This window comes from Serinus canaria, chromosome 5, assembly GCF_022539315.1.
Source record: "Serinus canaria isolate serCan28SL12 chromosome 5, serCan2020, whole genome shotgun sequence".
In the NCBI taxonomy this organism is placed as follows: domain Eukaryota; kingdom Metazoa; phylum Chordata; class Aves; order Passeriformes; family Fringillidae; genus Serinus; species Serinus canaria.
In genome coordinates this window covers 47,670,371-47,697,618 of record NC_066319.1, presented here as the reverse complement: position 1 = coordinate 47,697,618, position 27,248 = coordinate 47,670,371, and the positions used below count along the sequence as shown (strand labels likewise).

Sequence of the window (27,248 nt, the reverse complement as noted above, 5' to 3'; positions counted from 1 at the left end):
GCTCGCCGTACTGGCCTCCCCCTTGCCGGGGCAATAAACGCGGTTTTATGGGGCGCGCTGCGGCGGGACGGGCGCGGGGTCCCCGCCTGAGCCCGAGGGGGCGTCCGGAGCGGGGCCGGGCCTGGCGGCCGCCGCTGAGAGCAGGAAGGGGCGGCGGGCACGGTGCTCCCTGCGGCGGGGGCACGGCCGGACCCCCGCCCGCTCCGCCCCGCCGCCCCCGGCCGGGCGGGCAGAGGGAGGGAGGCGGCGAGCGGCAGCCGAGGGAGGAGGGAGGGAGGGACACGGGGCGGGGCGCAGCCGGCCGCGGAGAGGGGCCGCTCCCCCGCCCGCTCCGCTCCGCTCCGCGCCCGCCGTCGGTGCCGGTGAAGGCGGCGGTGGCGGTGCCGCCGGCTCCCGCCGCCCCCCTGGCCCCGGCCCCGCGTCCCTATGGCCGGGCAGGAGTGGGACTGGTTCCAGCGCGAGGAGCTCATCGGGCACATCAGCGACATCCGAGTGCAGAACCTCCAAGGTAAACCTACACCCCCGCAGAAACCCCTCCCTCCGCCCCCGCGCCGCCCCGCTCCCCGGCCCCCGCTGCTCCCCCGCCGCTCCTTCCTCCCCCGCCGCACCCCGGGCCGCCAGCGCGGGCTCCCGCAGCTCCGCGGAGCGGGGGCGGCGCGGGTGCCGGGCCGGGGGAGGAGGTCGGCGGGGCCAAAGTTTCCCCCGAACGCGGAGCCTGCCCGTCCGGCCGCGGAGATCCCGGCGCTGGGGCGAGCGGCCCCGGGGCAGGGACGGGGACGGGGTGCGGGGGCTCCGCCGCGCTGGGGATGCTGCGGGGGTGGCACTGTCGTGTGTCCCCGGGCGCTGCTGCCACCCACAGCCTCCCCCGAGGGCTGTCGGGGCGGGGGCTGCGGGCTCCGGCTGGGCTCGGGGGAGATCTGGGGCCCGGGCGGCCCGGGGCTCGCCCTGCCGGGGGGAGCGGAACCGCAGCGCGGGGTCCCCGCGGGGCCTGGCCGGGGCGACCCGGCTGCGGGCAGAGCCCTCCCGCCGCTCCCCTGCGGACATCTGGGGTCAATCGGCCGCGGTCAGGGCACGGCTCCGGGTCCGCGATTTGAAGGGAAGCCGCTAACTATCAGAGGACTCAATTTAATGTGTCTTCTAATCAGCTACTCTTGAATAAACATGGACAGAGCTTTTGGATCTGCGAGATGCTCTCCTATTCTTCCGCAGGCTTTGCCGGCGGAAGGGATGCAAATACCTGGCTCTGAATGTAGATCGGTATCAATGTAGCCGTAGTAGTAGTTCCTCCAAAGTTATGTTTGCCCCTCACCAGGTAACTCCTCGTGAATGGAAAGGACAGCAAGACTCGATGGAAGAGGAAAAAAACAGAAGTGGTTTATGAGAGAACAACTTGTTCAATGTAACATACTGATCTTAATCAATAGCTCACATAATACTGCGATGTATCTTCATGTTCCATAAAAATAATAGACTTGATTCAGGGGTCATTATCTCTTCCTGTCTGTGCATAATTTTATTAAGGCACTGTCTACTGGCAGAGCAGTAGACTTGCTGGAAATTAGTTTTGGTTTGGATTGATTATAGAAGATATATAATTCATCAGAAAAGAGAGTCAAATTAGCCATTCTTTCAGCTCTGCCATATTAATGCAGTTAGCTACTGATGGGGTCACTCCACATCATTTTGACCTGCATCATCCTAACCTCTGAAATTCAGATTTTGAGCACAGTCAGGGCCGTGGATTCCAGGTTGCATTCCCCTTGGGTTTTGACAATCTCTCGTTACATTGTAGCTCTATGTTTCTGGCTTCTCTCTCAGTCCTTTTCTATTCTCTGTGTTCACATGGCTGGCCTGCCTCTGATCTCTTGCTGCTCAAAACTGTAGTCATTAAGCCAAGTTTAATCCTTAATTCATAGGCATTTCTGAGAAGGAATACAAAAGTAATCTGTTCCTAGAAAGAGCAGTATGTTTTTGGCTTTGCCTCTCAGTCATTTGTGAGAGAATGGTTAATTTCCCTTTCTGGAACTTAAAATGCAGATGCACACAGTACAAATGTGCACAGCCTTATCTAAAATTCCTGTAGTTGTGTAGGAGAATGTCATCCTACAGAGCAAATTCCTTTGACTGACATTATGTTCATGAAAAAAACCTCCTGTTCTCTTCTTATCATCCAAGAGGAATTTTGAAACATATATTGATTATCACCTTGCTTGCACTACTAAGTAGGTTTTTAAGAAGTTTCATGTCTCACGTGAGCTCTTATAGGGCAGAAAAAACATTTGTTCTAAGGTGCTGCTCCAAAGCAAGTGATAATAGCTGTCACAAAAGATATGATTTGTAACACGCAGTTCTCACATTATCTTCCAGAGATGAAAAACATTTTACAGATGGCGAGTCTGATACTCATGAGAGTGTGATTTTTGTCGCTTGGGAGCTTGGTGGCAGAGCATGGTGCTTCTCTTCAGAACAGTTTCTTGTAAAATAGCAGCATATGCTCTATGCTCATATGTGGTAATTAAACTTTCTTCTGCTTTACAATTCAAAATTCACTCTCTCCTCTCAAAACAATGCCATCTAAATAATTGCTAGTATCATTTTCTATCAGTTGCAGAATCATTAACAGCTTTGATGTGCTAGAAAGTCAAGGGATGAAAAACTAGCAGAGGACAACAAAGCCTTTCCACCAGCACCATCAGAGACCCCTGCCAGGCCCTGCTGCCCAGAGCCACATGAAGGACCTCGTGCAGTGGAGGTCCCTCTCTGCTGCTGCATCTCCAGCTCCTGCAGCACTCTCTTGTAACACCATCTGTGTTTAGAGTGTCAAGGGGATGGTTTGTCTTATTCCAGAATGTTCCCATTCACCAGGACATTTTGCGTATGTGGAGGTCCCTCCTGCTCTCTGGGGAACCCATCATGTTAATACAGACCCAAGAAGCAGTAAGGAGAGGATGGGAGGCAGCAGCTAAATATTTGCAGATATGAAGAACACATGCACACAATGGCATGTGTGCATGCAGGGGTGGAGATGTCTGGGCTGATGCAGAGAGCCAGAGAAGTGTGAGGTGTGCAAGGCAGACAGGGGCAGTGCAGCCACGCTGTGTCCGAGCCATCCTGCCCAGCCTGGAAGAGTTGGAAGAGCCCAAGTGCTGATGACTCAAGTGAGAAGGTCCCAGGCAGCCTAGCTGATATTAAGGTTTCTGCAGGAATCATACAGACATCTGCTGTAGTAGTTCTCCATACCCTTTCTGGCTCTGTTTTAAAAAGCCAAAATTGTTTATTTCTCTTGCAAATTTCTTCTTTATGCCTTAGCTAAGCTATAGAGCATTGCTGACATGAGTTCTATTTGAAGATAGCATATGTTGTTTCAGTCTGTTGCATCTTCCCTCTCTAGTTTGGTTGTTCCACATCCAGGAAGAGTCCAAGATGCCAATTACTGGGAAGTGTCTGCTCTCAGGAAGAAGCTTTTGCAGTGGTATGATCCCACCAAATCGAGATGTTGTAGGTGCATGTGCTGGCTGCAGAAGTAGCTTCAGGAACTGTATGTTCTGTCATGTGTGAAATTATGGCCGCTGTGGGTTTTTCAGCTCTGTCATAGGGAGACTAAAACTGACAGCAAGGGGCAAAATTTACTAAATGGGCTGGACTCGGGGGTGGAAAAAAAGAATGAGTTTAAAAATGGAATTACATCTTGATATTATTAGGCATGTAATGATGGGCTTCTATTTTCCCTTTCCATCAAGAGATTTTCTATTTTATTTTTTAAAAGTAGGAAGTGACATTTTAAAACTGTGTCAGCTAAGTGATGCTAAAAGCCAGGCACAATTCTTCCATTCTCAACAGAGGTGACTTCAGAGAACAGAGGCAGAAATGGCAATCTAATGGAGAAGAGGAGAGAGGAATATAAAGAAGGAATAAACACTAGGTGTGGTGATGCACAAACCAAGTTCCTCCCTCCCTCCTGGTGTGTTCGGTTTCTAAATGCATTTAATAAACTGATACCCTCGTGCTCTTTGTTCTGGTTGTATATTCTCCATAGTGAATTTCTCCACATACTGAGAGAGAAAAATGGAAAGCCTGCACAGAATGTAGGAGCGCATTGTCAAGCAGGGGAATGCTCAATAATTAATTTCCTGCCAGGAGATGGTTTTTTTCCTCTTTCTTTCTTCCATTACAACACCATTGGGAACATTTTGTTACAATACAAGAATATTTTTAAATCTTCCCTACTGGAAGCTTGATTTAGGATCATCAAAAATATACTTCCTTGTGTGGTGAATTGCACTTGCTAGAAAGAAGCAACATCCTCATCCTCATTTAGATGATATGTTGGTTGTGTGCTTTGCAATAGTCTAAAAGTGTGTTGAGCAGAACATATCTTCCCTTACATTCCTTGGAATGAAATTATATATAGAGATAAATAATTGTGCAGTGAGATGTATCATCTCTGGGAAACAAGTGCTGCTACCACAACTTTAAAATAATTATGGTTTGAATGTTCATTTTGTGTATTTTTTATAGAGTAGATGGGCTGGGATGGTAGAACTCTGCATTTCTGCTGTCAGAGGACAAGTCAAGGCCCTGCTGCTCGTTATGTCACTACTCACTCAGGGTTTGATCCAGAACTCACAGAAACCTGTACATGTTTATTCCTTGGTTTCTGTGGATTGCAATATTTTCTTGAGCCTCATTCTTGTTCTGCTGAGGAGTACCTGGCCTCCTATTTGGAGGGCTACACAGGAGTGTATTGTAGCATTGACAGAAATAATGGAGAAAAAGAAGGTTAACAGACTGGAAGAAATAACCTGAACAATATCAGCCCCACTGGTTCCCCATCCTTGCCATAGTTTATATCTCTGGGTGGATCACTCAGTCATAGAGTCCCTGATTTTGCTTGACTTCCTGGTTGGATCCTTGAGATCTAGTGTTCATAAGTTTTGGACAGCAGTAGTGACTATAATTGTCACTAACATGAATCTCAGCATCTTATGAGGCAACAGATTCTGAAGCTTCTGTCTCAAGAAGTAATACCAATGCCTAACTCACACAAGTTAACTCTGGCAGTGAGAATATCTATATATCTTTACTTTGTGGGGGCTTAAGCATCACTGATGGATGACCAAAGGCAGGTGCTATAGTCAGTCTTGAAAACGTTTCTGTCTGTACTTTTCTCTTTATTTATGTATGAGGCCTATTTTTAATGAGGTTTGCACTTAACTACAGAGTAATAATTTTCCTTTAATTACAACATACAGCAGCATTTAACTGGTTTGCTGTAGTTTGACATGCTGTTCAAATACATGGAAATTTCACAAGTAGAAGGAAATCTTTTTAATGTATCCATTCATTCTGACAAAAGTAAGGTGCTGTAACTGTTCATTACTTTAACTCTTCTATAACTTGTCACCATACTCAGCAAGATTTCATTCTGCCTGGAGACATGTTCATTTAGTGGAGATCTTTGTAGATTCAGGTGACATTTGGAAAGATTAAATTGTCTGGAGAACCTTAGGCAAAGCACTGTACAGCTACAAAGTGATCCTATTCTATATAAAAAATTAAGTTAAATGGGACTGAGAATTATAAATGTGAATCCCCAAAATAAAGATTCAGATCCACAAATGAGATGAGCAGCCAAAAGTTAATGCTGGAAACCCAAGTGTCCTAGTGGGCATGGTCTGGTAAGGGCAGTCTCTTACCTGACAGTACCTGTCAGCCACGGAGGGAAGGCTTGACCTGCTCCAGATGTAGGAAACCCTGGCACTGAAATAAAGGAGCAGTAAGAGGTGAGACAAAGTGCAGATTGCATGTTTCAGCATGCAATTTTAACAAGGTTAATGCCTAATTTCTCTCACAAATTAGAAGTCTGGGTAGTCTGTCCCATTGAATGGATGAAATGACACCAAATTCAAATCATGCCCAGTAGCTCCCCAGTCACACGAACTCACTTGTGTACTGACACTTTGTCTTAAGAGAGATTCTGTTTGGAAACTGCATGGACCTGACTCCAGGCATGGGGTTGATGTGCTGTCACTTACCAGCATCACCTTCTCTGTCTTTCCTGGGTGAGCTCTTGTTCAAGTGCTGACCAGTCTCAGCATCGGGAGAGCTCGTGAGACCTCAGATCATGTCACTTGCCTGAAGTCATAGCTTAAAAATGACAGTCTTCAAAACACTGTGTTAAAACTAGTGATGATTTAAAAATATAATGGACTTTTCATAGTTCTCCTGCTTGTTTTTTGTTTTGCCCACTTGGACAGAAACTCAAACAATTTTGTTTCTCCTAAGAACAATTTCAAGGTTATGTCACTTGCCTTCTGAAGGATGTGTAGCATTTATTTAGAAAATATTACAAAGAGATGACTTGATTTCCTTTTTAACTTTTAAAGACAGACTTCTTTTGGACTAGAAGAAGCAACCTTGGGCATTTTAGCTTGTCAGTGTCCATTTAGACATTATTTGTTTACGTCCTAAGTTGTGGAACCTTACTGTTGTTTAAGAATGATTCTTAGGGGCATATGTCTAAAGGGAAAGAGCCAAATATCTGTCTTGTCATGTAGAAGTCAAAATGATCTCAAAAACGTACTCAGGAGTAGAAATTACCAGATAGGCAGTGAAATGTGTGTCAGGGCTGGGGTGGTGAAGGGCATCACAGCACCTTATAAGAAATAAGTGTCTTTTTCTACATGTCTCTGTACCTGTTATTCTATTTTTATATCTCCCCAACCAGTTAAATACAGGGACTGTAGGTGGAGGATTGCAGGATGAATTTTACTTCATTTTAATTGCTGCATATTTCTGTGCAAAGAGCTGAGCTGTATTTTAGCTGTATAGCCATGAACCAAAGTTTAAATTGGCATCTTCCAGGGATGGTTGTAATAGCAACAGCCTGGATAGCTAGAGAGTGAATGCCTGTGGACCTGTAAGCTTTAAGCAGAGGATTTCTTTTTAAAACCAGAAATCCCACTGAATCTGAATAGATGTTATCAAAAACATTTTAAAGATAACTCTAATCCTGTGCCCATTACTTAATTTAATAGCATGATTCAAGACATATTTGTTATAATAATGAAATACTTTGAGGGATTCTCTTACTTTTCCGCTAATTAATTTCAGACATAAATTAAAATGTATTTTATGCCTTAGTATCTTGAAAGTTACTCCTGATGTTGGTCAGTGTAATTCAGACCTAGTGTATTTGTGAAGATTGAGTTACCTTGTTTTTTATGCTTTTAATATTAGCATTTCTTACTGTTAGCAGTTAGAAATGAGTTCTTTCTAGACTTTCTAGCAAATCTAGTGTTGATTTACTTCATTATGCTTTTCCTCTTTTTGTAGTGTAATGATAATATAACTCCAGTTGTTTACAAAATAAATGTTCATTAAATATGTCATCACAGAGCTCATTTTAAAAACAAAGATTTGGATACCAGTCCTTTTTATATTTAATGCATTCATCCTTTTGGATCTTCATTTTATCATAATTAAGACTGTGGAGATGAGTGCATTTTGTAGAGTCCAAAGCTGCTCTTCTGTAGTGTCCATCACCAGGAAACACATCTGTTTAGATGTTCCATATGTCTGAGTTCCTCTTGAGCCCTGCTAAGGTCAGAGATGCTTTACCCATACCCAAGGAATGCCCCAGATCCATTTTTACTCTTCCAGCCCGTTTTTCCTAAGTTTTCTTCAAGAGATGCACATAACAGTGCCCTGAACCCCCTGAGACTGGGAGGCCACGTGTTATTCATGTGTTGTGAGAGCCGTATCACAGCCTGAAGTGTCCATTTCACAGGACTCCAGCTGAAGCTCTGAACTGCAGCCAAAGCAGAGGCAGCAGTTATGTGCACAGGCTGTCTTTCTGCTGTGCACCAATGGCCAGACAGAAGTACTTTGCCATTTTGTGTCAGTCCTTTTAAGAACCCCCTAATGTATGTCAATAGGTGTTTGGTGCGTGCAGTCAGGGTAGCTCACAACTGAGGGCTGATTATGCTTCTCTTGCCTCAGTGAGAAACACGAAGGGCAAGAGAGACCTGGCTCTGTGACAAAAGAAAGCAGTGCCAGTGAAGATAACTTAAAATCTGATCCTTCATATGACTGCATCTGGACACATGATTAAAGTTTTCTGGCTCTTACTGATGTTCATGATAAACATGAACGCAGCTGTAACTAAATAAAGATATAGCATTTATAAATAACATAGTATGAACTGTCCACTTCAGACTTATTGTCTTAAATACAAGGAATGAAACATAAATCTGTCTGGCTGTTTGCCCAGGGAGAGTAACAAAGCAAACAGAAGCAGGCCCATGGGGAAGAGTGTGCTCCTCAGAAATCTAGATAGTGCAGGAGGGATGTGGCCGGTATTGCATGTCATACTTCAACTTGGTGAGACATAAAAATCCTGCCCAAATGAGAAGATGATCTTTCAGAGACAAAATTCCCATTGACTCTCCCTTTTTGATAAGGTACTCCCTAGGCCTGTTTCTGGTACAAAACCTGAGTAATTCCAAGAGTAACTGGTAAGAGTAGCTGGGAAACATTTGGTCCCTCTCCTTGTTCTCAGGTTTCAGGCTGTGGAGGGGACTTCCTGGCCTGATGATTAGTGCCACTGAACAACATTTCATTCCTGTTGCTCTCTTTTTTTTTTTTGTTTTTTTCTTTTCATTGTTTGGTTGTTGTTGGTTTGGGTTTTTGGTTGTTTGTTTGTTTGGGTTTTTTTAAAGATCTCTCTGGATACAGGACAAAGGGGGATTTGAAGTTTTAGACTCTTGCCTGAGCATTTCTGTTTCTTCCCATTACAGAGAAAAAAGTTGTTAAGGGAGTTGATGTTAGTTAAAAGAACTTGTGCTCAGTCTTCTTGCAGAAGTTGTTTGGTTGTTGACATTGGAAAGAAGACAGAGTATGAATTTTTACTGGCTAAACTGCATTTCTTCTTGTGGAGGTAGACAGTCTTTTTGACGTACTAAGTGCTGGCCTTTCAAAACTTCAAAATGTTATGTGTTTCCTTATCCTTATCAGAAGGATTAAAGAAGATAGGAGGTTTTCATTTAACAACTGTGTGTATGAAGAGAGGAAGCACCATCTTCTGGTTGCTAGCACAGGGATGCTGTAAAAACCTTGGTCTAAGCTGCAGCAGACAGTATCAGTCATCATGAATTTATTTTAATTTAAGAATTTGAAGGTTGCACCAGTGTGACTCCTGTGAAGTCAGGAAGAGGTGGATGGGTTGACCCTGGTGATGGGAGCCCATTTCTGCAGAAGGACAGTGCATGATTCCTGTCCCCACCCAGCCAAGAGGGGCTGTTCTCAGGCGCTGAGAGATGCCAGTGTACCTGAGGAGGCCTAGGAAGCTGATATCCATCTGCCTCAAAACTGGAAACTAATTAACACAGCAAATTATATTCAGATTTTGTTTTAACTGGTCAGATCTTAGTACTTTTCAAGTCCCTTTAATTCAAGTCCCTTTCCCTTGACACCCTTTAATTTTGGGAAAGGTCGAAGCATTATTTCATTGCCCATCCCACAGATGGCTCTAGAGCAATGTTTTTTTCATGCAGGATCTCAGCTCTTTTCATGCACAATGAGTAAATAAAAAAAAAAAAAACAACATAAATCAGCTTTTATGTTGGGGCTGATTAGGAAAGCCAGTTGCAGAAGCAGCCTGGATGCCCACAGCAAGCGCTGATGGGACCCCCTTGCTGCGTCACTCAAGCCAGTAAACAGCTTTGTCATTAAGGCACTTAATTATGAACTGGATGTTCACTTGACCTCTTATATTCTCATTTCACTAATGAACCAAAGCTTAGGAAGAGTGACTGACTTCAGAGCTGCAGCAGTTTGGGCTCCTTGAGCCAAAGTTTCCACTCATTTAATTTATCATACTAATGATCAGTTTTGGAGCCTAAACACAGGAGCTGCATGGAAAATACAGCGCAATGTGCTAATGTGATGGCCCCGTGACAGAAAGATTGGTGGGGGCTGCCCACTTCTTCTTGGCTTTCTGGTCCTGCTACACATGTTTATTCTTGCATGCAGCATCCTTAAAGACTGAAGGGGTTGTTATGGATGTGGAAGTAGCATTTAGGAATTCTGGTTTTACAGAGAGGGTCCAAACTTGAGTTCTGGTACTCAGAAAATATTGATGCCCATTGGCTTTCTTTCTTACTGCCTTGTGTTTGTTTTGACTGAAACTGTGTTCCTGCTGCATTCTAGCAGGGACTTATTTCTATTTTTTTAGTGTCTGAGTGTCTCATGGTTTTAATGTATTTCTCTAGATGACACCCTTAAGTTAGGCTCGAGGATAAAAGGTACAGGAAAGCCAGAGGATTGATTTAAGTTATCCAGAGAATCTAATGACATGCTTTTCTATGTATGAAAATGGTAAATTTTGGTGGAGCAGGCCTTGAATCTTGGTATTCTCTTTTCAAGGTGACCATTGGAACTACCTGACCAAATTCCTTTCTTCACACCTTCTTCTCTCCTTCACTGTATTACAGCAAAAGCTAACAGTGTCCCCTAACAATTCATGTGACATATGTACTGCCTTCTCTGTAGAAACCTTCACAAGCTGATAATTGCCATGAAGCTACAGACCCATCCTTCAACCCAGTACGTGGTGCTCTCACGTGTGGTGGCAGGTGGTTCCCCTCTGGGTTTGCATGTGCTTGCTGGTGTTCTGTGCAGTGCACACCAGTTGGTGTGAAGGTTAACTGCAGTCAGATTTCAGATTGGCTCGATTTGGGGTTTTTTAAATGAAAGAAGAACAAAATTTTTGTAGAATGGTATAAACCTGCCTAGTTTTACTTTTTCCCTATTTGTGAAATAGGGAATGTATTTTTTGATGTCTCATTTTGATCATCTCTATGAGTTGCTAGTTATCATCTTCAGGTAAAAACTCTTTTTTTCCTTCAAGGGCTTTGGAGTCACCTCAGTTAAGATCCAAATTAGCTGTGCTCCCTCTGGCCCTTTGTACTATGCTTTCAGTTCACTGAGCTTGTTACAGAAGTTTTGTTTATTTTGTTTTCAGTATGTGTTTCTAGGAAGAAGCTAAAGTAAAGCTGGGGAAGGAAGAAAACTTCCTGCTAGATGGAAGAGGGTAATTAATGATGAGCATCTCCAGGAACTATAATTTGTTTTCTTTGAGAAATGTATGCTAATAAAAGCTTTCTGCTCGCATGCATAAATGAATCAGATTAAATTTTGTCCCAGCATGAACTTGCTGTCAATTCATGCTCTTCAGTTCTCAGAATTACCCAAATGTTATTTTAACAGAGAGCAGTGCTATATCTATTGTCCTGAAACCCTGTCTGCCTTGTGCACAAGTTTGAAAGAGCTCGGTGGGGTAGAGAGGAAGACTAAGGAAGAGCTTGCCAAGGGCATGGATGAGGCATTTTTATCTTGTGTGAATGTAGGGAAGGATGTGTGTCTGCCCTGGGTGATCATAGGAATATGTTCTGCAAGAGAAAGAAATCAGAGAGTTAATAAAAACAAAATTAGAAATAGGACAGCAGTCAGATTCCATGTTTTCTTACTGCAAAGGTCATAGAGGAATGAGGCAATTAATTGCCTAACCTTTAGAAGTGGTTTATAATGGAAGCTCTGCGATATCCGAGAGCGTTCGCTGCCTTGAATTGAAGCAAATTGCAGCTGCTCTCTTGTGGAGTTACAGCTTGATAAATAAGCCATTCTGACCTTCTCCTGGAAGATTCCTTTCCTTCTTTTTTCTCTATTCCCAGTTTCTCAAGCTCTTTGGTTCTTGTTCGGTCATCTCCATCTAGGCTTGGTTTCGTTGCACGAGCAGAGGGAAGCATTACTGTTTTAGTCTCGTTCTTAGAGATGAGTTATTAAAACCATGAGGAATGAATAAATGACAGGTGCTTTGCTGGGCACCTTCCCCCCAACTTCTCAGTCTGTTTTCTACCAGAGCATGGGAAGTGCTGAGGCCTGGTAAGTCCTGAAATAGCCCCGAGTCTTCCCTGGGCAGGTTCTTCCCACTGCTCACGGGCACTGGCTTGCTATCAGCATGTGCATAGGAGCTGATCCATCACTTAAGGCTTCTTTGGGAACCCCAAAGAACAATAATATCCTGTTGACTAGGATTTTTCTATTTATATCCATCAGCAGAGCAGCCACCTCCTCTGTCTGCTCCTTGGTTACCAGTCTGTAAATCTGTCTTTGGACCACATTGTCTACTGCATGGTTGACAACAGGATTTTAAATTTCAAGATGAATTTGCTTGAGTCACTTAGAAGAGCAAATACATTGATGAAGAAAGGCATCAGCTTTTTTTGTTTTGTTAATCTGTTCTCTTTTTGGACATCAGACAAGGAGACTGGCAAGAAGCTAACCTAAAAAACAAGGACTTTCATGAGGAAACAGTACAATAACAAGAGGAAAACAATCAGACCCCTTATAGGTATCTGACTCTGAAGAAGTGCTGACATACACCTGTCAGATTAAAGACTCAATCGTGCCACCCACATACTGTCCTGGCAGTTTATTTATTTCTTTTTCTTTCCACTCATTTTTTTTTATGCAGCAGATTTTCAGGCTTCCTGAGTAGAAAAGATATCAGTTTCTTCCAGAAAAAAACTCTTCCCTGGCTTTGAAATGTAAGGGAAAACTGTCAAATTTAGCCTGGTATTTTCTAGGCTGTTTTTTCAAAAGTGAGCTTTTTAAGAGAAGCTGTACAATTTACTTTGAAGAGAAAAAATACAGTCTGACCTGTGGGAGTCAGCTAGAGTGAAGTGAAAATAAAGCAATGATTTCACTGCAAGCTTCTATGAAGATTTTTGAGGCTTCTATCAGAAAATAGTGTGCTAATAATGGAACTTAGTTACAAAATCCAGCTGCTTTTGTTCCAGTATGGATAAACCTGTGGACAGAGGGGGTTAAACCAGATCTGAATCAGAAGGGGCCATTGCTCCTCCTCGGAGCTAATTTTAACTGTTTGAATGTGGAACACTTGGTTCTGTAATTCTGCTTTTGTGACATCCTGCATCACCAGAGACCTGTTCTTTTCTGAAGACCTTGCTAGTATATCCACCTAGGAAGCACCATATAGCTCTTGGCTTCTTGGTTCCTTCTTTTCTGCTCTTTGGAATGTGATGGTTCTGCCCATGTCCCTTCTCCTGTGCCATCACTCCCCAGCTCTGCCTTTTGAGGTTTTCCAATGCAAATTTGTCCTTCTTGTTAAAGCACTGCAAGTACTGCAAAATACATGGCACGTTCAGCACTTAAAAGTGAATTAGAAATACTCAGAGAAACCAGTATATTTTCTGAAACCATTTTTTAATTATAGTGAAAGCTTTGTGCTTATAGAAAATTTGGAGTATTTTCGGTACCATCTGGACACCTAAGCTTGGACAACAAATCACTTTTGCCATAATGACGACAGTGTATAACGCTGTGTTCTTCTGACCCATGTCTCATTAATGTGGAAGCACATGGATTTTCCTGCAAAATGTGGATTCACCATCTGTGCTAGTATTCTTTGCATGAAGTGAAAGCCTGTTTTTTGTGTTGTGATTGCAATGGACCCATTCTGCTTTTACTGCATTCTCAATTGGACCAAATGGGTAGGTCACAGAACAAAATACATCTCACCAAACATTACTTCCTGCTAATGCTTATTGACCTCACATCCAATGTGGGAGCTACCAACATGTATTGAAGGTGGAACTTACAGATTAAGTGACATTTTTCTGTTGTTCCCACTTTCACTTCCGTATGCTTTGACATTCATCAGCTTATTTGGCCTGGAACCTCTGGACTTGGGGAAACTGTGAATTCCTTGTATGCCACTGGAAGATGTCAAAACCTAAGGGACGGAAGCATTAAGAGATAAAATGTTACAGGCAGGTTTATAAAAGGTGTAGGAGAGAGTTGCCCATTGAGTGTGTTGCAGCTTGGTTTGAATCAGCTTGCACATCAGTTATAAAGTAGTTTGGAGGTTATTTGCCTGTAGAGCTGGGAATGGTGTTTTAGTCTGATGTAAGGCTGGGGATCCTCAGCCTCACTGCACTTCACCATGGATGTCTGAACTGCTACTTGAATTCTCCTGCCTTCATTGTGACTCTGTTTATATTTATGGAATATTAGTTAAGGTTCTTACATAGAAAGTATTGCAAAGCAATCTGTCTTTTTACCATTATGTAATTTGAGGTATTACAAAAAAAGTGTTTTATATGCTCTGAAACTTTATACCACTAACTGATAGCTTCATTCATACTCTCAAGCTGGTACTGATGGTTTCCCCCTGAAACCTGTCAAGACCAGGGATCTTTCATCATCTTATTCTTTCTTCATCTCTGTCAAGTTCTTTCTTTTCATAGCACTCTTGGCACTGAGAAATAGATGGAACATCGCTAAGTAATAAAATAAGTATATTAGCAGTAAAAATTTAATCTGCTTCCGTAAATTAATTGATGTAATATGACTGAGCAAAGTACAATTAAGGGACAGATTTTATTTTCTTGTGCTTTCAGTAGTTTTACTTCTGCAGTCTCATGGAGATAAGTTGCTTTATGGAAGATACAGATCTGTGTTTTAATAATGAGTTTTTATGGTCATTTTGATACATCAGTAAATAATACCAAAGGGGCAGGAAAGGGCAAAAAAAAGGGAATTTTTTGTTGATGGATTCAGAGTATCAGTTGAGGGGTTAGACTTCTCTAAGGACACTGTGAAGGGAGACAGTTAAAACAGGACAGCAAGAACATGCTGGGGCTGGAAGGGGACTGAAGGGGCTGGAAGCTGGACAAGCTGGTGTAGAAGGAAGGTGCCTGATCCCTACGCTTTGGGGGCAAGTCCATCTTTCTTCAGACACAGCGGATTACTTACTGGATTTGGTAAAAAAACGGAAACAGCAATAGCAAAGCCTTTCTTAGGTCCTTAAGGTGAAATTCTGGTGAGGTTTACCACAGAAAAGAGGTGGCTGGTGGTGGTCAGCAAGATATTATCACAGAATTGGCTAGAGCAGGGTTTTCTGAAATGATGGAATCTCAGTAGGAGAGAGTTGAAAATGTAGGTAGACAAAATCCTCTGGTTTTGCCTGCTGGGATGAAAAAATCCAAAGCTGCTCACTGGGAACGTGGAGGAGGAGGTAGTTATAATATAGGAAGCCAAAAGATTTTGATGCTTTGTTCCTTACTTAAATCCACCAAACCATGTACTTGGGCAAACCTCAGTAACTAGAAGCTTTTAAGCTGCCTTCATCCTTCCTACTTGTCATATCAATTTCTTTGCCTGCAACTGGGATCTGATCTTGCACCCACTGAATTTTTTGCCATTGAGCTCAGTGAGGCTAAATCTGGCTCCTGCAGTGGGGGAACAGCTCATCTCTGCCTGTCTCTCGTGCACAGAGTTGCATGCTAAGGCTCTGAGCACACAGTGAGGGTTCTCCAAGGGCTGCAGAGTGGCTGGAGCCAGTTTATATAAATGTGCTGCCTGCAGTTCAAAAACCTGAATGCACAGAGCTACCTACCAGAATTACAGCTAGATCCTGGGATCAGCCTGATATCCCATACACTTGTCCTGGGCTGGCATGTTGCCAGGTGAGCCAGCAGCACACCTGTGCAGGAGGGGTGATGTGGAAGTCCCTGGGTGGATGTTGCAATGCTTTATGCAATCATTTGCCCAGCAGTAGGAGTCCTTCTTATGGCTTCTGGCCTATTTCTCAGCAAAGCAATTAGCAAGTCCGAAAGGTCTTGCCTCAAGGCTTTCACAAGCCATGAATTATGCATTTTATTCTGTGTCCTGCTTTTCCTTTCTCTAACATGCTCTTTCTGATCAAGTAATATCTTTTTTTGCCCTTCCATAAAATCTGACAGCCTGATGCCCAGAGCAGAGGCACAGGAAAACCTTTTCATCATTTATTTCCAACATACAACTTCTTTACTTAGTTTCCAACATATAACTTCTTCAGTTGGTTGGCTGGTTGATTTTTTTCAGGTGGTGTTTACGAAAGAAAGCGCTTGCTGCAGACAATGGTATCTTCAGGCTATTCAGTGCCTTCCCTTGTGAGAGCAATACCAATCTGCAGGGCATTCAGCAGCAACAGCTGCTGCCCACCTGCCACCATTAAAACACAGGTTCAGCCTTTATTTACAGCACCATGGAGCCATAAACGTGGCCACTGCCACTCTGGTCTGCTGCAGCTAAGCAATAACATAGGCTGTGTCAACATGAGTACCCTCAAAAGTTAATGAGAGGTAACTTTCCTGAAAGTCAGCCTGGATGCTGGTGTAATGGTTCCCCTGAAGAGTGAAGGGGGCTCTGCCTCAGCTGCTTGCAGTTAAATGTAAACTGAATTAAGGATACGTTTTTCCTCTGCTGGTGTTCTACCTGAGACAAGGTGTTGGCAGTGTGAATCTTCCCTTGCATGCTTGAAGTCGACCCAAGTGCTGACAGCAGAAGTGGATGCAGAGAAAGCAGCGAGGGTGGCAGAGGAGGGGACCCTGAATGCAGAGAGCTGGGCCAAGCATGTGCTTGGTACCAGGATCAATTCCTGGGCTCATTCCCAGGTGCTGGTGCTGGAGGCTGTGCTGGGAGGGGCAGGCAGAGGAGCACTGAGGCTGGAAAGGCTGAGCACAGACAGAGCCCTGTCCTGCCCGAGCACCGGGGCTGAGGCTCATTTGTCTGTAATTCCGGTTTTTGCTTTTGACATCGCCTTGAGGCAGGGAGGAGGAGTTGTGTGGCTACTCTAAACAAAAATAGGCTAGGAATTAATTTGAAGAGTATTTTCCTGCTTTTCTGTCTCAACAAGAAGCTCACTGGGGATGCCTGAGCTGCTGCTAATAACAAGGATGCTGGAAAGTGACCAGCACATGTCTGTGGGTATGTTTACAGCTGACAAAGCAGGGTTATATACTTAATAGCTGTACACCTTTAGTGATTCCTGTAAGCAGTTTATTAGGCCTCTCCAGACTTCGAGGATGCTCCAGGGAAAATGCCTACATGGCCCCTCAGCTATACATTACCTGTTCATCTGCTGGTCCGTGGGATGCAATTATTCCTCCAGGCTCACAGAAAATGCTCTCCTAATTCAGTGCCGTGGCAGTGAGTGTGGAATGAAAGATGACTTTCAGCCACTTCAGGAGCTTGCTGCTGCCTCCTCTCAGGAGTCCCCAAGGAATCCTGCACGCCTGCAAGGGAGCCAGCTCATCTCTCAAATCAGTTATTTGGGACACAGCCCCTCCCACTCTAGATGGTAATGCTGGGCAGTGTCAGCTCGAAGGTAATTTGCTCCCCAGGCCCTTCCTTTTGCTGCTGGGGATTCTCCATGGATGCTGGGATTACAGCATGTGGGGGAGCTCACAGATTCCAAGCCTGTGCTGGCCAAGTGACACAAGCTGTGTTTTCCAGTACCAGTGTTCTCATGCTTCCTTTGCCCTCCTGCACTGAAAATCTTGTTTAGTTAACATAATCAATTATAAGCTGAGGCTGCTCTTGGACTTCTAGTAAATGTAAAATTTAATTGATAGTATGAGAAATATTTGAGCAGTGAATTTAGTGCCATGGTATAAGCAAGGCAAGGTTTGCAGGGAGAGGTAATGCCTTTTTTTAGGCTGGCTGATAAGTTACTTTGTTCTTTTTCCTGATCCTGTTTGCTGGCCTAATAAAAGCTCCCACCTCACCTCAGACTTTTTTTGGTGGCATGCTTATCTGAGCAGCAGAAATCAATGACATTAGCCTAGTGCAAGTGGTCATGTTTCCAGACTGGACTATGAAACAAACGAATTCAATGTTAATTTGTATCAACCCAGTTTATTTATTGTCTTGCTTATAATGCTTTTTAAAAATCTAATTTGTGACCATTAAGAAAAAAATTAAGTTCTTTCATTTTTACAGGGTAATTGCTTGAATCAATACAGTGAATACATCACTGTATTTTCAACAGCCTGGCCACAAATTAGTGAGGTTACAGCAGTGACTGACTGAGAATGACAAGTGACAGCATTGCCAAGGCCCAGCCTGACTGCAGCTGCAAAATGTGAAATTTGGCCTTGAGAGGTAGTAAGTGGATAAATTAAACTACACTTGTAAGCAGGAGAGCACTGTTTAGCTGTACTGCCATAACCTGAGTTTTCCCAGTGATGCCCAGTCCCTGAACAAAGTCAACCATCTGTGCTTCATGGTTTAAAGGAACACATAAAATACTCACCCAGTCTGCAGCTTGCTAGTAATCCCAGCATGTATAATGCATCAAAACAAGAAGTTTCACTGCTTGAAATGCAAATATTACAAATAACATATACGTTTTCCCTAGTTTATTTGACTGTTTAGGGCGAGGCCTATTTAAAGTTCATCCTACCTTGGCTTATTTATGCATGGAAAGTCCTTGAGGAGCACTTCAGGGAGGAGGCTGGGAGATGCCTGAGTGCTTCCTCAGCCCTTGCCAGGCTGTTGACTTTTTCCCGGGATCATTCATTCCCAAAAACACTGTTGGGATTTAATTCACCTTTTCTGTTCTTGCAACGGCTACCAGAGCAAAAAAATAGATTTTAATTTACTAAAGCAATATTTGAGGTACCAACAAAAGCCCCATGTCTGGGAGGACGCTGGTGTAAACAGCAGGGAGATTGTTTGAACTGCTCACTTCCAAACTCCTTCAGCAAAGGTTTCCTTGATCAGTACAGCCTGCTCCTGCCTGCAGCCGCTGTTGCTGCTGCTGTCACACGCCTGCAAGGTCCCTCCTGTTGACTTAGCCCTCATTAAAGCTGTGCCTTTCCCACAGCTGTGACTCTTAAGGACAAACACTGAGCTGTGGCACTTTGCAGGGGCTGGATGTGATCCCTGAACCTAGCTGCCCTGTCTAATAAGAGTCCTGGGACTCTCTTTACAATTTTGGCTCACTGGGTGGCATTTCTCTTAAGCCCCAGCTGGAAGCTGGACCTTCTCAGCTGATCATGTAGATCTCCCCTGCAGCAGTGACTTTTCCCTGGGTTGGATGGTTCTTTGCAGTACATGAGAATGTGAAATGCTAAATGCCAGGCAGAGAAAGCACTCTCCTTTGCTGTGAGAGAATTAGGCTCTGTTTCAGCCTCTGCTGTAACTCTGCAGGCACAGAAGAAGGTGTGGAGCCAGCGATGCAAACCCTGCAGGCTGCAGCCTGAGCCCTGCAGCTCCCGAGGTGGCAGGACTAGCAGGGGGAGACAGAGGTGGCCCCGGTTTCCTTTTGACAGGGTCAACAAACACTAATCCTTCTCTGCCAGGGGAAAGCTGCTCCCTTGGCTCACAGGGAGCCCTTGGTCACATCAGCCCATGTTTATGCGCCCAACACAGCATGGGAGCACATAAAAGAGCAGTGTTGTCAGCTGAGCCCCCCCGCCCTATACAAACACTGCCTTGTTTAGCCAGCTTGGCTCGTCATTTTTATTTCATTTTGGTAGGGCAAACTCCTTTTCTTTTTCTTCCGTGGTGTTGGTAGAAGACTGTGTTCCATCTATTACCTGCATGTGGTATTTGCTCCTTGTGTCTGCCTTAGAAACCTCCAGGTCTGTACATCTGCACCATCCCAGGTGAAGACTGCAAGAGGCATGTTCTGAACTCAACCTGATCTGCTTACCCACTCCCTTGGTTTTCTTACAGAATTGCATATCAAGTGCTTATGCACAGGTAAAACTATTTGTTGTAATTGAGTCCATCAGGTTAATGCTGAATTAACAGGACAATTAAGTGAAAAAAAATCCTTGGGTATGATTTCTCATGTAGGCCCAAAGAGCATTTTGCTGTGGAAAAAGAGCAACTCTTCCAAATCTGAGTTTCTGTTAATCTAAAGTAAACTTGTCAGATGATTGCATTTTTCGATTGTTGCTTCATTCCCTTGGCCTCCCCCATCCCACCAGCTTGAATTCACTATTAAATATCACTAAATAATCTCTAAAAATCAGAGTGCTGATATTTGCAAACCTGTGCTTCCAGAGAGGTCATGCTTTTCATTGTAAAGGCTGCATATGTGGAGCAGAAGGTAACTCTAGTCTTTTCCCCCTGAAAAAAAAATTCCAAGCTCAAGGAGAGAATTTTTGTGTGCAGAACTTACAAGTAATACTCAAAACATAACTTTTTTGTGGTCCTGCTATTTTTAAAGAACCATTGAAGTGGTATTGCAAAAAAACCCAACTGGTGAAAAGCCCCTCAGCACCCATTCCTGTAGGTGCTGACTCATCGAGAGGTGCCTGGCTACAGTTTCCCTGTCACTGCTGCCTTGGCATGGTGTGCCACCTTGGACGTGTCTAAACTGTGCTGAGCTTGTCTGTAAAGAGAAGGGAAGTGCTTCAGGGTGGAAGCTTTGTGTGTGTGTGTGTAGCTATGCAGGCTGGATCAAAACTCTCTTTAAGTTGTGCTAATAATTAACCCTCAGCTTGTAGTAACTATCCAGCACGATAACCAGGCTGCTGGCTCCTGTCCACAAGGTTATTGGGAATGTACTGCACAGCAAATCCCTTCCACTCTGTGTCTGGGAGCTGATGTCTGTGAATGTGAATGAATGTGAAAGAGTCTAATTTAGGCACACTTGCCAGTATTTTTTTCCAGATTCTAATACTTTATAAGCAGATACCAGTTCATCTGCCCTTTCACGTGTTATGTCAGACTGGAAGAGTATTCTTCTTGCAGAGACTTCATTAAAGCTCTTGAGCACACACTGTGGGCCATGCTCTCATGTTTGTGTTAGCAGTGGTGCTCTTTCATGTTAAACTGGTTTGACCATAAACTGGATGAGACTAAGTCCACATCTCTTTTATCTAGATTGTTTTTTCCTTCTTCTGTGTTACGTGAGGATGGGTAAGCAAAGCAGCAGTTGGGTCTCTGTGTTGCTAATCCCCCTTTCTGTCCAATTCCTTGGGGCATGAAGGATGCAAACAGGCAGTGAGTGTGTTTATGGCTGCCAATCACTGATGCTTTGGCAGCTCATATAGAAAATATTACTAAGAGGTGCAGGAATTAATGTAACTTTTTTTTTATGTTTAAAATATAATTTGCTTTAAATATCATCTGCTTCTTCTTGCCAGATGCTTTTCCCTAACTGCCTTCCCTCACCTGCTTGTTGTCAAAGCTGAAATCCTGGCACAGGCAATGTGGCTGCAGAGCTCCATGGCTGAACCTCATCCTGGTGGCTGAAATGCAATGAGAAATTTTCACTGCAAACCAAAGGGAGCTGAGGCAGCCTGGGAAGGGGAGCAGAAAGCATGTCCTCCCCCTGGGTAACCCTGCATGGTGACCCTGAGTGGTGACCCTGTGTCTCACCCCCAGACCAGCCATCCTGAGTCTCCCACCAAGCTGATTTACAGCCTCTCCTTAAGTGCATGTGTGAAGGAAAGGGAAACTGAGCTGTAGTTAATCTCATGTTTCTAAGCAACCAGGTAATTCTCTGCAGCCGATCCCTAAAGGGAAATTCCTGTTTTCCTGCACCCCTGCTCAGAGGACATCTTCCTCTTTGCCTTCTCCAGCTCCTGGGCAACAGGCAGTGGAGTCTGAGGAGGGTCACAGCTTTGCAGCATTCCTCCAAATGCTGTGGGGGAGGGAGAGGAAGCACAAAAAAGGGCAATTTGTTAATGGTCTGCAACAGGTAAGGAGGTGTTCCTTGCAAAATCAGTAGAATAGAGGGAATGTGGAAAGTTTAAATGTTTTTCCCAGAGCTAAACTGAAAATCACAATCAGAAGTGTGGGGGGGAGGGTGTCCTGTGCTCCAAGAAGCTTAAAAATGTCTGAATAGTGTATTCCCAAATCTGTTTACAGTGAAACCTGTTTGCTGTCAAGCTTTGGTGATAGAAGTGACTGAATTCTATTCTCAGTCTGTTTGAGCCCCTTGGAGTGACTATAAGGAACTAGCCTTTTATTGATAAAAGGTTCCCAAGTCTCAGACCTCAGACTATAGAAATAGGAGTTACAGGAAATTGAGATGAAATGAGATCTCTGAGCTTCTCCACTTTTGGAAGAATGGAGGCTGGGCTGAGGCTTCATAAAAATAATTATTTTTAGGTGTTTTTTTTTTGTTTATTTGTTTGTTTGTGGGGTTTTTTTTTAAGTTGCATGACCCTTACACAAGGAGTTATACTGTAAGGACCTCAATCTGCTCAGCTCCACCACTGAAGGTGATGTGTGCTGAACCCAGAGATGTGCTGGAATGGTGACAGGAATTGGGCAATGCACTCTAGTCACAGCTCCAGCCCCAGTGGGGAAGGTCAGTACCTGACCCTGGAATTAGCTCATTTGGTTGGAGCATGGTGCTAATAATGCCAAGGTCACAGATTTGATCCCTGAACAGGCAATTCAGAGAAGAGTTGGACTCAGTGATCCTCATCAGTCCCTTCTAGTGTAGAATATTTGGTGATTCTGCTCAGGGAAGCAGTGGTGGGTGACTTGAGAAATGCTTCTGTTGGCTGAAGTCTGTCCATTTGACCAAACAGAAATACTGGTTAGAGTGGGGGAAAAAAATGCTAGAAATTCAACAGTAGTCAACAGGAGGAAATAGAGTTAATAGAAATGGACATGTCATGTAGGACAGGTGCATCACTGTCTTGAGGTTTGGGGTTTTTTGCCTTGCCTGGTCTTTTATAATCTGGATCTCAGCTGAGAAACTGTCCCTGTTGGCCTTTGTCCTGTTTGTTGACAAATATGTGCTATGGGCTACTGTGGAGAACACCAAGTCCACTTCCATTTAACCCAGATAAGATTCTGTGTCAAATGCACACTTAGGTGTGACCCATCATTCAGTCCAGAAAAGTGTGTATTAAACCACGCTGCACAAAGGTTTTATAGCTGGGGTAACCAGGTGCTGGCAGCACAATTCTTTGGAACAAGTCTACAAGCCTGATGCATGTAAGCCTGTAACAGGCAAGGGCTTTTACAGAGTGAAGTATGGAAATCACTATTGAAAACGTAACTTCAAAGTTATATTGTTGAGTTTTAATGTATGGGAGGGGCACTCATGGGATGGACTTGGCTGAAGTGCTGACCAGGCAGGGTGCCTTGTGCCATGTACCTCCTCAGGGACCTCGGGGGAGCCACAGAGCCACTCCTCTGTGATGGCCAGGTCACTTCTCCAGCACCACCCTGGCCCATCACTGGTTTGCCCTGCAAGCACAAAGAAAGGTTCCCCTGGGTGTGGCCAGCCAAGGGGCTCTCCTGGCCATCCCATGGCCTCTGTGGTGATGGGCAGAGGAACACAGCCAGGGCTGCCTGGGGCTGGACAGATTTCATTTCCAGGCAGGAAACACTGTCAGGGCAAATTACGAGGAAATCTTCCAGCAGGCTCATTTTAGTCTTAAATCTTGGCTAGGTTTGTCTCGTGTGGTGGCAGTAGGAGAGTGTGGCAGGGCAGTGTGGCTGACAGGCCTGCCCCTGAGCTCAGAGGTGCAGCTCACACGGGCACAGCCGGCACGGTGCCACGGCGGGAGGGCTGGGCGCGCGCCCAGGACAGGCTCTGGCTGAAACCTGGCAGCCTGTGCACGGTGAGCTTCTTCCTCTGCGGTACTTTGGTAGGAGATCTGACCATGGTTAAGGGGAGGGATTAGTGGGCAGGAATTGCCTGAGCAGACAGAGAGATTAAAGCTGTTGTTGTAATTTTGGTTTGGGAACACACAAGAAATATTCTAGTTGACAACCAGCAGCACTGCGTATGAGGTAGCTGTTTTCTGTCAGGCGTGTCTGCTCTCAGCACCAACATGGGCTTTCATCTGTTTTTAAATTAATGTTAATTACAAGTTATTAATACTTTTTTAAGCAGCAAAATGCAGCTGAAAGCAATTACCCCTAATTGCTAATTTGTGTATGTACACCCAAAATTATAATCTCTTCATCTGAACATCCAGTTCTTACTGGAGTCAGTCAGTGTGGTTTTGCTTCCATTTGTTACTTCAGTTCTGGATTGTATGATAGTCATTCTTTTTAATGGCTTCACTGAAAACTACAAGATCTCCTCTTACAAGTTCTGTGAACTTCTGGAAAGCTTGATCTTGTTAATTGTTAAGGAAGCCTGACTAAAGAGATGTTCTCTGGTTTTGGAGGGGTGCTTAAAACACAGTCACTGACATTGGGAATTAATCAGTTCTTGCAAGTTGTGCATAACATGCACTTGAATTTGTGCTGGATCTAAATTTCATCTGTGAACACCAGCTTTTTCAGAAGCAAACAGCCACAAAGGTGGCTTGTGCTGATAAATTTGTGGTACAGTTCAATGCTGACCTTTGCAATCCCAGGTCTCAGATGGTTTTGGACTTCAGAGATACCATGGCTTCTCTTTCCATCTGCATATTTTCATCCTTGCCAATGCAGCAAAGGTTCAAAACTGCCAAATTCTGCCAGTGGGAAATGGCCTTTCTGGTACTGCAGTCACAATCTGGTAGAACAGATTGTTAGATGGGTTGAAATCTGCTGGGACCACCTTCAGCTGGACTCCAGGAGATCAGAGGGCTGACATCCAGCTGGCACCAAGCAGTAGCAGCATACTCTGCTGGAGTCCATGTTGCTGGACGTTTTGATCAGCACAGAGTGTGCCTTCCTCAAATGTGTGAACAACACTAAATTAGGGGTGGCAGCATCAAGTGGGAGAGCCTAAATCCACAGGGATAAACTTGGTGACTAGGCCAACGTGAAGCTCGTGGAATTCAGAAAACAGAACGGTCTGCACCTTGGTGAGACCAACTCCTTGCAGGGGTAGAGGCTGGGAAGCAGCTGTGTGACTTGTGGTCCTGCTGATTTGGATGTGGCTATTACTTGTGAACACCAAAAGATGCCAGTAGACCTCAGAGTTGAAAAAAACCCAACAATGCACCTTGACTGTGAATAAGTGAAGCCAGGGTTACATTGGGAAGGTCATTGCCTTCTGTGTGAGTGTTTTAGTGTTAGTCACAGCCAGTCTTCTCCAAGGAGCTGTCCTGCTGAAGTTGACATTTACAGGCTGTGGAAGGGCACTTGACTGAGAGATGGTGCATTCCTGAGCACTTGCATTTGTCTGAGCCCTTGCATTTTGTGCAACATGTGTTTTTATCCTAAAGTTTTACTTGAAACGTGCCTGTTTGTACTTCCATAGGAGACCTGAAAAAAGATAAACATGCAAAGGCAGGAAAAATGTTATTGGGTATTGACCAATTGTTAAAACAATGGCTTTTCTTTGTCTAAAATAGCCCAGCTTTTAAAAAAACTGAAGGAGGAAATCAAAGTGATTTTTATGCCACCTATCCTTAGTGTTACAGAACTGCCTGCCCTTTATGGAAGATATGCAGTACTGCAAGTGCTCAGGAATTTCTTTCCAGAAGCCAAGACCTGCAGCTGAGCCCTGTGCCCACTGCCCTTTGGGCTGCCCTTCCACAGCCAGCAAATGCCAACTGCAATGTGGTCATTCCTTGGAGAATATTGGTGACTGATGCTGAAACACTTCATCCTACAGCAGTTAGGACTCCCAGGTGGAGGCAGACAGGACTCTGCCATGATCAGCCTTCAGCTGTTTTAGTTCTGTTTAGCAAGCTGAGTATTCAAGAGACTTTGTCGTCAAAAATTGTTTTTTTATTTTTCTTGGTTTAACATCCCTACCTCAAATGACAGATTCATCTCTTAGCCTGATGTATATCCAGTGTACTTTTCCTGCACTGATAAGGGTCAGAGGACTTCTGACTGTGCCACTGGCACTCCAGAGCTGTCAGGCTGTGAAGGAGGAGTGTGCAGCTGCCAGCTCTACTACAGACCTCACACGTGTCTGTGGGCAGCAGAGCCAGCCTCCATTGTGGGGCTGTAACACAGATTTCTGCCCTGGAGAAGCATTTGTTGCACTTCCCACCCTACCTGGGTGGGTGTGGATCATGCCACGTGTTCCCAGTCCATCCCACTGTGCCCCAGCACAGCTGGCAGCACCAAGCCCTCTTGGAGAAGCTGCCAGGGATGTCAGCTAGCAGCAAGCTTGGCAGCTTTGCTGAGAGCAGGGATTTTAGTAGGCTTCACCTATGGAAAATGATTCTTCTGCTGTGGTCTATATTTAACTAGCTTCTGTTTGTGCAGCATTAAGTCACTGGAACAAGATGAGTTTGTTTTATTTCCACTGATATGGGATCTTGCAGCTCATGCCAGTCAAATCTCACATCCTGAGCCCAGCTCTTGTTTAACCAGGTGGCACATTTCATCCTGGAACAGCTTGGAAAATTAAACTGGAAAGGAGGGAGTCTTCATCTGCCTGTAAAGTGCCACCAGCATGGTGAAAACAGGACAGTTGTGTGTCCTGCAGAAGGCAGGGGTGCTGTGTGATGAACACATTCCCCAGCTGAGAGCCAGAGTGTCTCAGGATCAGTGGGTGTGTGCTCTGCAGTCAGACCTCTGCTGCCAGCCTGCTCTGCCTGTGTCCGAGGGACCTTTGACTTGTCTGAGCTCTTTCTTATATATGAAAGTATATAAGATCTTCTGCTGGATGTTGTTCTGCTCATATCTAAAGATTTAGTTCTGGTGAAGAATACCTGCTGCCTTTAATTATTCATTCCTTCAGCTATGAAATAACCAACAGAGAGGAGCCTTTTATGGTGAGTGGGATTTAAAAGGCAGCAGCCCCTTGTGATTCTGATATTTAATGCATGAGCAAAGACTGAGTGCTGCTATCAGGCCTCCTGAGATGGTGCCTCAGCTGCTGCCTTTGGGCAGCATAATGCAGAGATGCCTGAGGGGTGTTGTGTTGTCTTGTGCTGGCCTGAAATGTTATAGCTGGAGTGACTAGGTATGTGTAATGCTCCCCTAACCACAGCTATCACAGAGCAGCATCACAAGTGGGTTATGATTGCTCTGGTTTTCCAAATTGTTGTCTGGTAAGGAAAGGAACTAACTCTACAGAGCTGCACCACTTTATCAGCTGTGAGATGGAAAGAATGAGCAGGGAAGGGAAGAGGAAGAGATAACCCTGTGCCAAGATTACAGCCAAGATCAAAGACTGGATGGGGAAATCAGCACCAGCAAAACAGAGAGGTAGGAATGATAAATGCAAAGCAGGCAGGGAGGAAAATAATTATTGATCCTTACGTCTCCAACTACTTGTGCAAAACAAAGTCCTCCATTCACATCACTGGGAGTAGGATTGGGACAAGCAGCTAACAAAATGTGTAATTTAAATGTTGTAAGCCAACAGTATGTGTATTTTTTTCTGTGGCTTATGACAGGATAGCTAAAGGTACCTATTAGGGAGAGAGAAAATGAAGAAACTGTTAAGGAATTTTCTTGTAGTGCAGACCCTGCTAATACTCAGGAGAGAATGGACAGTCAGCCTGTTGACAGAC

The 27,248-nt window shown here is 44.4% G+C and overlaps 1 protein-coding gene across 2 annotated transcripts in view; it reads left to right on the top strand.

The window, feature by feature from the left end:
* The first annotated feature begins 353 nt into the window (after positions 1–353).
* The window catches only part of CLMN (calmin), a 69,509-nt gene continuing 42,614 nt past the window's right edge, over positions 354–27,248 (top strand). For both annotated transcript variants that reach the window (XM_030239982.2, XM_030239981.2), the window contains exon 1: positions 354–508. In XM_030239982.2, coding sequence (XP_030095842.1) covers positions 427–508 — 82 coding nt within the window. In that variant the 5' untranslated portion in view covers positions 354–426. The remainder of the gene's footprint in view (positions 509–27,248) is intronic.